Source organism: Acanthisitta chloris, unplaced genomic scaffold (genome assembly GCF_000695815.1).
Source record: "Acanthisitta chloris isolate BGI_N310 unplaced genomic scaffold, ASM69581v1 scaffold21318, whole genome shotgun sequence".
NCBI classification, from domain to species: domain Eukaryota; kingdom Metazoa; phylum Chordata; class Aves; order Passeriformes; family Acanthisittidae; genus Acanthisitta; species Acanthisitta chloris.
In genome coordinates this window covers 2983-15817 of record NW_008687824.1, presented here as the reverse complement: position 1 = coordinate 15817, position 12835 = coordinate 2983, and the positions used below count along the sequence as shown (strand labels likewise).

The window sequence follows — 12835 nt, the reverse complement described above, 5'->3', positions numbered from 1 at the left end:
TCCCCATCCCACAGAGGGGTTTCCTTACAGAGGTTTCCCCATGGGGCTGAGCAGGAGGTTCCTGCTGCAGGAGCCAAGCTCCAAGGTTGGATTTCACCTCTGAGAGCTGGAAATGCACCTGAGCCCTTTCCCTGCCCTGCCTGGGCTGGAGGGAGGTGCTGCCCACCCTGTTCTCCCCCCTGACAGAGCTGGTTTGGGGATTTCCAGCCTGGCTCCTAACGGGAGGGGGAAATGAAGGAGAGAATGGTGATGCATCCCAGTGTGTGCCCAGGAGGGAGGCACTGGAGCAGCCTGTCCGGTCTGGGGGGTGGGAGAGGCTGTTGTCCCCCCCTCGGGGGGACCTGGGGATGCTGAACTCTGCTCTCAGCAGTTTGTGTCTCCAGGTTTGCTGCATCCCCCATGGCTCATCCCCTGGAGCAGGCACTGGCCGTGATCGTCGCCACCTTCCACAAGTACTCGGGCAATGAAGGGGACAAGTACAAGCTCAGCAAGACAGAGCTCAAGGAGATGCTCATGAAGGAGCTGCCCAGCTTCAGTGTAAGTGCAGAGCAGCGGGTGACACATCCCAGGGGTGATGCCAAGGCTTGGGGACGTGGCCCTGGGTACAAACCCTGATTTTAACCCCTTTCTTCTTCCTCAGAAACAAACCAGTGATGCCAGCTTACAGCAGCTGATGAGCAACCTGGACAGCAACAGCGACAGCGAGGTGGATTTCCAGGAGTATGTGACCTTCCTGGCCTGCATGGCCATGATGTGCAACGACTTCTTCCAGGACTACCCCGACAAGATGCCACGTAGGAAGTGAGCACAGGGCGCTGTCCCTGGGCTCTGCCACTGCCCCCACCACCCTCCCTCTGTCCTGATGCTATTTCAATAAACAGTTTATTTCAATAAATTTGAAACCAAGTCCTCTGCTTTGCTGGGGATCTCTGGCCCTGGGACGGGGGTGTTGCCACTCCGGGCAAGACCCCGTTGCCTTCTGCAGGTGGAGGATGAGGAGTGGAGCAAGGGGCACTGCCAGGCTGGAATTTGCTCTGTCTCAGCGTGGACACTTCGTTCCCTGAGCCCTCGTAAACCTCCCGCGGGGCTGATCGTGAGTCAGCGGCGAGAGCTCCCTGCCCTGCAGCCGCCGGAGCCGCTCGCAGCCCAGCAAGGCGCGGCAGGAACTTTCCCAGGGATTAACGGCTCCAACCGGTGCAGCAACGGGACGACAACTATGTTTTTTGGGTTTTTTTTTTTTAGCCAGAGTTATGAAGCTCCCACTGGGTCAGCATCTTTCTCCCCCTACCTGCTGCCCCGTGGGGCAGGACTTGCTGCGTGCGATGCCCCCCAGGACACTTTTCCTCCCCTAGCCCTGGTTCTGGGCAGGGTTTCGGCCGCATTACTGCTCGGGGGGGGGCTGTGGCACTTCCCTGTGCACCCCGTCCTGGGCCACCGCAAGGGAGGACTCAGCCCACGCTCTGACCGCGAGCAGCAGCCGCAGCTCTCCCGTCCCGCTCCCGGTTCCGTCTCTTTTCCTCCCTCCGATCCCTTTTCCCCTCTCTGAAAAGCTTCAGCCAACCTGGGCGTTCGTGCCAGGCTCCAGATGTGCAGCCTGTCCCCTCCAGATTTGGATGTCCCCTCCTCCTCTCTGCTGCGAGCCAAAGCTGCAGCCCAGGGCTGCTCCCAGTGGCACTCACAAAGGTTTTGCTTTGTCCAGCCTTGGTTTTGCCCTCCCTGGACACCCCCCCCTAGGGCTGAGCGTGGAGCCACCACAAAAGAGTGAGGGTCCCCAGGAGCCTTTTGGGTCATTTTGTCAAGTGTTTTGCAAGTTGTTATGGTAAAGTTTCGCTGCTGAGCCTGAGGCTATTTTTTTGAACCTTAAGTAAATGAAAACCTCATGACCAGTGCTGGTGGTTTTCTTGCTGGGGGTGGTGGGAGGGACTCAGAGAGGAGCTGCACCCAGATTGGACATCAGGAGGAATTCCTTCATGGAAAGGGTTGTCAGGCATTGGAAAGGGCTGAACAGGGAGATGGTGGAGTCATCATCCCTGGAGGTGTTCAAGGAACCACTGGTCATGGCACTTAGTGTTCTGGTCTAGTTGCCAAGGTGGGAGATCATCACAGGTTGAACATGATGACCTTGGAGGTCTTTTCCAACCTTGATGAATCTGGGATTCTAATATTAGGGAAAAGAAAGGATCCATCTCCCCAGGCTCTGTGAAACACAACTGCACTGCACTTGCACCCCAAAGCAGGTGACACCCCGACAAGTCCTTGACCTTTTCACGCCTGACCTGGGAATATTTAAGCTACCACGGTGCTGTGCAGAGGCATCCAGCCTGTCTGCATCCCTCCCCACCCTGTCCCCACCCTGCCACGTGCCCTGGGGGCTGCACCTGCTGCACCCCTGTGCCACCAGCACTCCCATCCCTGCGGCTGCACCCGGACACGGAGCAGCTCCCAACGCCTCCGGCACCTCTTGCTCCGGAGCGTGGGCAGCAGCTGTGCCCGGGGCAGGAGATCCCAATGTCTGGGCACATGGTTTCTGGGGAATTTGGGCAGCAAATAGCAGCAGGAGGACCCACGGGGAGTACCTGTCCCTCCTTGCTTGTCCCACGGCGCATGTGTGTCTCCTCCCACGGCTCAGCTGTGCCTTCACACCTCCCCACACGTGTCCCTTCACGCGTCGCTGACGGTGCAGCCGTGTCCCTCCTGTGTCCCCTTCCTTCCCGGACGCACCCGAATCCTTTGGACAACCTGTCCCTTTGTTTCCCTCTTTTGCAATTTAGGATTTTTCTGGCACTAGTTCCTTGTGCTGCAGGATTAGGAGGCTGACAGGGAGATGTTTCACCACTGCTGTCCTTCCCTTAATGACCAGCACGGGGTGGACTCGGTGTGAAAAGTCCTCTCCATCCCCCTCATGACACACAGGGTTTAGCAACCCATGCCAAGCACTGGGGACATCAGGGGGGTCTCCCACATGTGGCAGTGTCCCCCCCAACACTGGGGGGGAATGACTAGGAGTCAGGAACATTTGTCAATGCCCTTGGTTATTATCATCAGCAATTAGAGCTGCTGGGAAGTGCCACCTCCTAAGACCAGCTGGCAGGATTCTGACACACTGGCATGCCTGGATTTGCATCCAGGACTGACTCCCAGGCTGCCTGGGAAGGAGTGATTCAGGGGGAATGCTCTCATGAGTTTGGAGAGGTGTTTGGGGGGGGATGGGATGCTCTGGCCATCCCCAGCAGCATCCCCTGAACCTCCTGCCAAAATCAGCAGTGTCAGGGCAAACACATCAGTGGTGAACCACATCCCCCATTGGGTAAAACCAGTGTCATCTTGCTGGAGACCCTCAGATCTCCAGAAAAAATCCTCTTCCATCATCTCTGCAAAGACCCCCAAACTCTTCAGGTGTGTCCCAGCCCCTGGAAGGTTTCAACCTCCAGTGCTGCCTCCCTAAAAATGTCATTTTTGGTGTTTCTTTGTTTTGCCCTAACGAGTTTGGTGTGTCCCCTCCCTCGTTAAGAGGGAGAGCAGCCAGTTCCTGGAGCCAGGCAAGAAATCACCACCACCTGGGCGTGCTGCACAGCCTTGCACAACTCCTGGGGTTATTGGCCTGAAGGAAACTTGAGGGTGTCACAAATCGTAGCTCAGGGAGAGTATAAAAGAGGCATCACCTTCACCACAGCATCACTGCTCCTGCCTGATCCTCTCCTCCCGTGCATTGTCTGCAGAGCCAGCCCAGAACTCCTCCAAGGTAAGGAGATCCTTGACAAACAGTGGCTTCATGGCGCTGGGGATGAGCCTGATCCCACTGGGCAGCCAGAGGAGAGGGAAGTTCTCCTCCTCTGGTTCCCTTTCATGTTTTGCTGTATGTGTCTCTTCCCAGCAAGATGAAAACCAAGATGGAACTGGCCATGGAGTCTATCATCAACACCTACCACCAGTATTCTGCAAGGGATCCCCTTGATGACTACCTGAGCAAGCCAGAGTTCTCCCAGCTGATGAAGGAGACTGCTGAGCACTTCCTCCACAACACCATACCGGTGAGAGCCCCGAATCCTGGACTGGTTTGGGTTGGAGGGACCTTAAACCAAATCCAATCCCATTTCCGGGCAGGGACACCTTCCACTAGCACAGGTTACTTTATCCAACCAGTCCTTGAACACTTGAAGGGATGGAAGAGCTGAGCCTGGTCCAGCTGTGATGTTGGCCAGAGTTGTGGGAGTATTGTCCTCCTTGGGACATGGAGGTGGCCAGGAGCCTCCCAAAAGTGACTGAAGGTTTTTCTAGGGTCAGTCCTTGCTGGGTGAACCTCCTGCCACAGCTGCAGGTTGGCAGGGTGACCCTGAGCCCTGCTGTGCTTCATGCTGACTCTTCTTCATGTTTGTCCTGCTGTAGCCTAACATGACCATCGATGACTACATCAACAAACTCTTCACCAAAGCTGATGCCAACCACGACGGTCGCCTGAAGTTCACCGAGTTCCTGACCACACTGAGCCTTGTAGCCATTGATGCCCACAATAAGTCCCATGAGGGTCCTGGTGGGGACCATGGCCATGACCATGACCATGGCGGCCGTGGCCATGGCCACAGCCACGGCCGCCAGCCCCGAAACTGAAGCAGTTCCCAGCATGACTGTGCCCGTGGGATTGTGTTTTCCCAGCAGCATCATCCCTCCCTGTAACCAAACCTTTGCCTGCAATGCCTGTGGCATTGAAATAAAACCTCTTTGAGCACCAAATGCACCTGTGTTACTTGTCTTGGGGTCTCCAGGGAGGGTGTGATGCACAACCAGCCTCTGCTGGGGGGTTAAACACTTGCTGAAGTGGAGAAGCAATGGGAAGGTGCCATGAGGGGAACCCTGGTCTGGGCAGAGTGGGGGGTGAGGACAGCAGTGCTGTGGGGTGTCCTCTGAGCAGCACAGGCTGTGTGGCCTCCTGAAGCATGTCAGACCCTAGTGTGCTCCCACTGCCTTCCTGAGGCTTGGTGGGTTGTTCTCTTCCATGGGATCTTCTGCAAATCCATCCGTGATGAATTACAACCCCCACGGGGTAAAACCAGTGTCCTCCCACTGGAGACCCTCACCAGGCTGTGAACTGGAAAAGTCCCTCTTCCGTCATTTCCACAAAGACCCCCAAACTCTGCAGGAGTGTCCCAGCCCATGGAAAGCCCCTGCATGGTCACTGCAGGGTGCTTGGCCCCAGGACCCTTCACCTCAGCAGGCAGTGGGTGCATAACACCCTGGAACACTGGGGAGGCTCTTGGGTAGGGTCAGCTGGAGCATCCCCAGCCCTGCTTCTCCCAATTCCTCTTTGTACCATCTCCAGCACCTCCAGGGGTGAAGCAGAGCTGGGAGCTCCTTCCCCAGATCTCTGCTGAGACCCAACCCTGGAGCTGGGGCTGCCACATCCACGCAGGGCTCTGTGAGATGCTTTTGCAAGCCACAAAGCAACCAACCAGCCCCAGCACAGCAAAAAATGAGGCTGAGGTGCTCCAGAGAGCAGCAGAGGAGCTGACATGGGGCAGGACTATGCAGGGAGCTGCTCGGAGGTCTACACAAGTGTCCACTCCGCAAAGTGGAGTTGGATGTTTTTGTTAGCCTGGGGTGACAGCTCCCTCAGGTCAGAACACATGTACAAGTCACCATGGGCTCCTGGGGAGTGGAAACAAGTGGAAAAGAGCTCCTGGTTCTGTTGGTGACTGTGCACTGAGTGGGAAACCCTCCGGCTCGGGAGGCCGAAACCAGAAGCCACATGAAACCCAACCACAGGGCTATTGTGTGGTGATTTGCTCTCAGTGACACAGGTCATTGCTTTCTGAGCCCACAGCTGACACTGGGGAGCAGCCCTTGTCCCCTGGGGACAGGTGTCACTCACTGTCCTACCAGGGCACTCAGGTGTCACTCGGTGTCACTCGGCATCGCTCCCCTCGCAGGGCAGGACGTGGTGTGCTGCCTCCCCTGAGGGTTTTGGGGAGCACAGTTGGGAATTTAGGGCCCAGAGGTCATGTGTGGGGGCTACACAAGAGCAGAAAGCAGTCCCTGCCAGCTGGGGAATGAGGATATAATTTGGGATTACTGTCAGTCCCTAATGAGTAGAGCCAGAACACAAAGGCAATAAAATGAGTCAGGGATGCCGGAATAAAACTCATGCAACTGTTCTTACCACTGCCCCCAGGACATGCAAGCAGCATCTGCAAACAGGAATGGTGACCCTTTTGTTTTTCCATCCCTCCTTTCTTCCTGGTATCTATTGTCTGGTTTTAAATCTTCTTATAGTGTCTCCATTCTTCTCATCCCTAACGCAAGAGAGGTGACACAGAGGTGACAGTTGCAAAACACTTGGGAGTTCATGCCAGTTAAGACCCTAAGCTCAGGTTTGCTTCTGGTTTATTCCCAGTTTCCTTCAGGAAAATTCTGCAGCAAGAGGGAAGGTCTGGTATGAGTGATGTGGAACCTGAAAGTCATGAAAAATAATCTGGAAAACCAATTTGAAGAGGTGGACGTTGCTTTCATCTTGGGTAGTGTCCACCCAGTTGGGATTGGAGAAATCAGAGATCCCATGGAAAACACAACTGAGAGATAAAGTTACCCCCATTCCTGTGTAACAGTCCAAAGTTCCTCTACACCACCATGAGAACTCAAACCATTTCAGCACATTGCAAAACTTGCAAAGTTTTGGCAACTTCTGCCAAGATGTCTTTGTGTGACAGTGCATCCAGTGTTTTTCCCTTCCAGCATCACATTACAGCTCAGCCCTGTCAGGGGTGATGGAATTGGGGAAGGACAATATTTCCAACACCCGGTGGGTGCAACCAGGAACTGTGTGCAGGTATGAGACGGGGAGGGGTCAGAAGGTCCCACCATGCAATTTCCAGGTCCGGGAAATCTTAACTCAAGCTGATGCTTGTGGCAGGTGTGTCACTGGCTCTGATGAAAGAGGACTCAGACCTGTATAAAAAGAGCTGCTCAGGCTCTCGGATCACACCGACGGACACGTCCTCTGCAAACCTTCCTTGGACACCGAGGTGAGTAGCACTGCCATGGTCCTGCAGGGAAGGTGATGAGGGAGAAGCAGTTTTGGCTATGGCATTTCATGCCATGCCTTAGTCCAGGGTGATGAGTTCTGCTCAGGGTAGGCTTGGAGGATGATTTTGGCTACAAAACAAGCAGAAACGAATGGCATTTTGGTGCCCTCTCTGGTGGAGGTGCAGTTATCTCACCACTGGCAAAGACAGAGCCCTTTGGGGTGTCACCCAGCTGGGAAGGGTCTCTGGGCTCAGTGTCAGCACTGAAAGGGTTTGCAGCCTGAAGAGAGGGAGATTTGTGGATAGGAAGGTCACCAGGTGTGATGGGCTCAGCCCCAGTGGGATGAGGCTCCTGGTGCAGATCTGCTGTTGGGCTGGGGAGGTGTCTCTCACCCTCCTCGGAGTTCCTGGTTTTCGGCACATCTCATGGCTTTGAGGTTTCTCCCCAGTTTCTGCAGGTACCTCCAGAACTCAGCCATGTCTGCAACAACAGCTCATCCTGAGACTCAGGTCTTCCCTGGAGACTCCAACATGGAGAATGCCTTGCAAACCATTGTGGGAATCTATCACAACAATACAGCACCCGCCAGGGCCCACGTGACTTCCTCAACAACAATGAATTCAAGAGACTTCTGACTGAGCAGACACCAACCTTCCTGCAGGCTTGTGTGAGTGCCAGGGGAGCTCATGGTGCTCCTTGGAGGGTTGGTGTCCTCGGGGGGCAAGGGGGGATGAGGCTGAGGTTGCCTCTGGGGGAATGAGGTACAGTCCCCACCATGGTTTTGGTCCTCAGAGAAGGTTTCTTTGATCAATCCCATGGGGCTCTTTCCTCCTTCCATGGGGGGACGGAGTAGCCAGGAGAGCTCGGGACTAGACTCTGTCCACCTGGGGTTAAACTGGGGGCTGAATGCAGGGGGGGAGAGGGTCACAACATCCTGCAGCTTCCAAACACTTCCCATGGCATGGAAGGATACCTCTGGCTCCGTGTCTATGGGTGGGTATGGAGCTCAGGGAGGGAACACACGAAGACACCTCCTGTCCCCCAATTTCAGGAAAGGAACCGAGGAGGCTACTTGGACAAGCTCTTCAAGGAGACTGACATCAACAAGGACAGTGAGCTGACCTTCGAGGAGTTTACCACCGTGCTGTCCAAGGTGGTTGATGATGCCCATCGCATCATGCACCGGGAGGATCGCTGTGGGCCTGACAAGGATTGAGTCTTGACCCATGAAACACTGGGAGAGAGCTGCTTCTAGGAATTGGGCTCTGGCTGCTGGGAACACTCTGCTTGTGAGACAATAAAGCATCACTTGAAATTCACCCAGTTCTTCCTAGCTCAGCAATTCCTTTCGCATCCCTCTCCGGGGTGGGGAGGGAGGGCACAGCTGAGGTGAGCGCGTGGTCTGATGGAGCTGTGGGACAACCACGGAGTGACAGGCCCTGCAGTGCCCTCATCAGCCACTTGTTCTTAAACATGTGTTTTGAAAGAGTTTTGCAACCACTGCCAAGCACAGAGTCCTCTGCCAGGACTCAGGTCCTCGGGGCACAGCCAGCCCTGGTCATCACAAAGCAGGTCCTGGGCTGCTCGTGCGGTGCCTGATGCCTTCTTGCCCAACCTCATGGCCTTGGGAGCAGACTTGCAGCTTGTGGCATGGCTGGACAGGGAGGTTCCCATGCGAGGGGACATGCAGAGCCAGCAAAAAGTTGTGCCACCACATGCTGCTGTGACCCTCAGCAACACCCACGCTCGCTGCTCGCCTTGGTCTCTGCCTTGGCCTTTCACAACCAAACACCTGAGGCTCATCCCTACTGCCACCATCCCTCCTTGGGAAGACCTGGCCCATTCCACATCCTGTAACCCACTCTTGCTCTTCCACACCTCCAGGATGAAAAATGACCAAATGTAGAGTTTCCTGAAAGGGCTAGAAAGTTCTGCAATGCTGCGGATGGTCCCTGACAGGCTGTTGTGAAATGTCCCAGCTCTTCTCCAGCTGTGTGTGCATCACAGCTCTCCTGTTGTGAAACACAGTGCACCCCCCCAAAGTGAGGGCTGGACCCTGAGGGGGCACTGTGTGTGTCACAGGATCCTTCACAGGATGATTGAGGCTGGAAAAGACCTCCAAGATCATCAAGTCCAACCTGTGATTGATCTCCACCTTGTCAACTAGAGCAGAGAACTGTCCAGTTGTTCCTTGAACACCTGCAGGGGTAGTGACTCAATCCAACACCTCCCTGGACAGTCCCTTCCAATGCCTGACAACCCTTTCCCTGAGGAAGTTCTTCCTGAAGAACCAGGTGTAAACCAGGGCTGCAGCTCTGAGCATGGTGCTGCCCCATGTCAACTCCCCTGGAGCTCCTGGAACTCACCCCAGGTCTGTCCATGGCCCTGTCTTGGCCTCCACTTTGTGTCTGACATCAACACAATGCTTGGCAGGTTAAACAAACTCCAAAATGAGTTTGCTGAGTCATCAGGCAGCACATTTCCAGGAAGAAACACTGGAAAATCTCGTTTTGCTCCCGAACTTGGCAGCTCTGAGCCAAAGTGCCTGTGCTGGGCCTGTGCCACACTGAGGAACAACAGCAACAAAAGCCACAAAGGGAGGACAAGGTACCAGAAAGTAAAAAAAAATAAAAAAAAGAAAAAGCCACACCTGGTCTCTGCAGCTCAGAGCACACCTGGGGTGGGGAGAATCCACCCTTGGCACGGACAGGTGCAGAGCTCAAGAGTTGAAATGCAGCTCCTGGAGCACTGCCAGGCTGGGAACACACCCTGGATTACGTGTCTTCAGTGAAGAGCTGGTGGCTGCAGGCAGGGGCTGGTCCCTCAGTGCCAGCTCTGTCCCCGTGTCCCGTGGGCAGCCATGGCCTTGCTGCCAACACTGCGCTGCGTGGCACTCAATGCTCTGCTCTAGTTGCCAAGGTGATGGTCAGCCAAAGGTTGGACGTGGTCATCTTGGAGGTCTTTTCCCACCTAAATGACTCTCTGAAGCAGTGGGACATTCTGGGTGCACCAAGTGTGCAAGGATGGGGACACCACAGGGCCAAGCAGTGTTGGTTCACTGGAGAAGAGCAGGGATGATGCTGTGGGTGCTCTTCACCCTGTGGCATCAGAGGACACCCCCAGGGAGGGGAGGAAACAGGTGACATGGGAGAATCCCAAGGGAATGGTGGAGGACACCACCTGCACAGACATGGCCATGCCTTGGTCACCTCCTGCCATCCGCCAGGAGTACGTGACACTCTGACCTTGCAGGAAAAGCCACAGAGACCCTTTTAAGGAACTACCTTGGAGCCTTAAGCAATGCCCAAGTATGTCACGACCGTGGCCTGGAGCTGGCTGAAACGAGGACGTTTCACAACCGGCGCTGGCTATAAGAGTCGCCGTGTCCTGGACCGGCCCCGCGCCCGCCCGAGGGATCTCGCTGTGCTGTCAAGATGAGCAAGGCAAGTCCAATGGTGCTGTGGGTGTTTGAGGTCTCTATGCTCTTTTCCAGGTGCTGGTTGGTTCATTGGAGGAGCAAAGAGCCCCAGGGAAGCTCTCCCTGCCCTGAGCTGCTGTTGGTTGCTGGAAGAGGATAATCATCTCCATTAGAGCTCAACTCACAAGGAGAGATGTCTTCTCGTGGAAGAGTCTGACCACCAAAGGGGCTCCTGGGCTTCAGATCTTGTACTCTGTATCTCCACAGAGGTTTTTGGGGTGGTATCAGCTGTTTTGGGAGTGTTGCTGGTGCAGTAACAGGCTTAGAGAAGGCACATTTTGGAGGACAATGAGCTCTTGGATGTTATCTGTAGGTGCACATCGCAGAGCAGAGGAAAAAAGTTGCAACTCTCTTCAGTCTCCTTGACTTGTACACAGAGAAAACTCAGCTTTATCCCCCAGAAAGGATGACTGAACAGCACCAGGCCATGTCCTCATCCTGTGTGAGGCAGGTGGTTGTGTCAGAACCACCTTGGCTACACCAGGTTTCCCTATCTGTGGTGGCTTTGAATGTTATTTCGTGTAATCATTTCTCTTGCAGACTGCCCAGAGCCAGGGACAGCTCTCCGAGCTGGAGAAATCCATGGATGTCATCATTGATGTCTTCCACCAGTACTCGAGACGGGAGGGGGACAGAGACACCCTGACCAAGAAGGAGCTGAAGCTCCTGATTGATAAACAGCTTGCAAACTACCTGAAGGTGAGTGGACTCAGAGCAGAGTTCCTTGTGCTCCATATGGGGAGGGAGCTGGGCTGGGCTCCACTGCATGGAGAACTCCAGGGTCAGGATTCACCTCCTTCCCACTCTGCTTTCCTGCCCAACCTTCCCTGCCCTACTACCCCTTTCCAAACCTGCTCCATAAAGACAGATGAAGGAAGCCCACACAGCTCAGGGTGAACTTGCAGTTGGGTTTTTACCCTCATCAACTCTGGAAGTGTTTAAGAGGCATCTGGATCTGGTGCCAGAGGATATGGTTTAGGGGTTAGGGGTTAAAGCAGTGCCAGGATAATGGTTGGACTTGATGATCTTAGAGGTCTCCTCCAACCTTGTTGATTCTATGATCCTCTTCTCTGCAAAAATCAGGATCCTATTGCCCAAGAGCTCCTTTGCCATCTAGAAACATCATCAGACATATCAGCCCAGAAGCTCAATTTTTTTGGTAACTCACTTTGCTAAAGCCAAGGGAAAGTTCCATTAATCCAACACATCAAGGAGAGGGTTGAGCTGTGATCAGCAGGACTTTGCCCTCAGCCTGTCCTCTCCTCCTTTGCAGCATGTGAGAAACAAGACCACCATCGATGAGATCATGAGGGACCTCGACACCAACAGGGACCACCAGATCAGCTTCAGCGAGGTGATGCTGCTGATCACTCGTGTCACCATCGCCACCCACGAGCACCTCCACGACGTCGAGGACCACCAGCACCAGCACCAGCACCAGCACCAGCACCAGCACCACCACTGAGCTGGGCTGTGCTCCACAGCACCTGTGCAGTGCTGCAGCCTTGGCTTTCTCCCCTCCGTGGAAGCTTTTAGCTTGAAAAAGGCTCCAAGATCCCATCCAACCTTCAACCATCCCTCTCTGCCCACCTCCCTCCTTCCCTTCCTTCAAACCTGATGGTTTTGCTGCCAAATAAAGATTTACCCTGAGGCTGCCAAAGCTCTTTTCTGTGTTTCTGTGGGTTTTCTCTGTGCTTTGCTCTGTCCTCAAACCAGGCAAATCCACCCTGGAGACAGGCTGCAGGTTCCAGAGGTGAGGTGGATGCCTGGGGAGCTTGGGATTCACTGCAGCAGGTGCTCATGGTGCTCCTTGCACTATAAGCTGCTCCAGAGGTCATGGAAAACACTAGAATTTGACATTTCCAACTAGGAAAAAGTCCTGGGTTTGTGTGAAATCACTCTGCAGTTCTCCTAGGACCGAGCTGAGGTGTTAGGCAGGAGCTGGGAGGAAGGATGGGGATGGATGAACACACTTTTCTGGAGGAACAACATTTTTTAGGGCACTTTTGCTCCATGTGAGGGTGGATGTGTTAAGTTTTGGGGCTGCAGCAGCAGAGAGATCTGTCCACAGGGTGTTGTGTGGACAAGAACCAAGAAGAACCTCAACTCCTCACTCAGAGCACCCCAAAATGCACCAAGGAGGTTCATCTGCTGTTAACCAGGGTGGGCTGGCAATGCTCCCATGCACGCTCAGAGCCTGGCTACTGATCTCCAAATGTCTTTTGGGGGAGAAAAAGGAACAGTTGTGATTTCCCAAGGGTGAGTCAAAGCCCTGAAATCATCCTGCTCCGTGCAGGAACCTTCCAGAAGCTTCCCCAAACCAGTAGTGCTGAGGCAAGG

The 12835-nt window shown here is 54.5% G+C and overlaps 3 protein-coding genes across 3 annotated transcripts; all 3 read left to right on the top strand.

Annotated features, from left to right (window-relative positions):
* Positions 1 to 399: 399 nt before the first annotated feature.
* Positions 400 to 805, top strand: LOC103808028 (protein S100-A4-like). Its single transcript, XM_009080790.1, has 2 exons — positions 400 to 537; positions 641 to 805. Exons 1-2 carry the CDS (start codon positions 400 to 402, stop codon positions 803 to 805), a joined length of 303 nt encoding a protein of 100 aa, XP_009079038.1.
* A 3073-nt stretch (positions 806 to 3878) lies between these two features.
* On the top strand, positions 3879 to 4608 carry LOC103808030 (protein S100-A9-like). The gene is made up of 2 exons (XM_009080793.1): positions 3879 to 4031; positions 4387 to 4608. The coding sequence occupies exons 1-2, from the start codon at positions 3879 to 3881 to the stop codon at positions 4606 to 4608; spliced, it is 375 nt and encodes a 124-aa protein (XP_009079041.1).
* Positions 4609 to 10317: 5709 nt separating this feature from the next.
* LOC103808029 (protein MRP-126-like) lies at positions 10318 to 11960 on the top strand. The gene is made up of 3 exons (XM_009080792.1): positions 10318 to 10440; positions 11036 to 11194; positions 11769 to 11960. Exons 1-3 carry the CDS (start codon positions 10318 to 10320, stop codon positions 11958 to 11960), a joined length of 474 nt encoding a protein of 157 aa, XP_009079040.1.
* The last annotated feature ends 875 nt before the right edge of the window (positions 11961 to 12835 follow it).

Excerpts from the sequence above, each read along its gene's own strand:
- LOC103808028 (XM_009080790.1), top strand. The coding sequence starts at position 400 with ATGGCTCATCCCCTGGAGCAGGCACTGGCCGTGATCGTCGCCACCTTC. Across the intron at positions 538-640 it reads AGGAGCTGCCCAGCTTCAGT|AAACAAACCAGTGATGCCAG; the intron begins GTAAGTGCAGAG and ends CTTCTTCCTCAG.
- LOC103808030 (XM_009080793.1), top strand. The coding sequence starts at position 3,879 with ATGAAAACCAAGATGGAACTGGCCATGGAGTCTATCATCAACACCTAC. Across the intron at positions 4,032-4,386 it reads TCCTCCACAACACCATACCG|CCTAACATGACCATCGATGA; the intron begins GTGAGAGCCCCG and ends GTCCTGCTGTAG.
- LOC103808029 (XM_009080792.1), top strand. The coding sequence starts at position 10,318 with ATGCCCAAGTATGTCACGACCGTGGCCTGGAGCTGGCTGAAACGAGGA. Across the intron at positions 10,441-11,035 it reads CCCGCCCGAGGGATCTCGCT|ACTGCCCAGAGCCAGGGACA; the intron begins GTGCTGTCAAGA and ends TTTCTCTTGCAG. Across the intron at positions 11,195-11,768 it reads AGCTTGCAAACTACCTGAAG|CATGTGAGAAACAAGACCAC; the intron begins GTGAGTGGACTC and ends CCTCCTTTGCAG.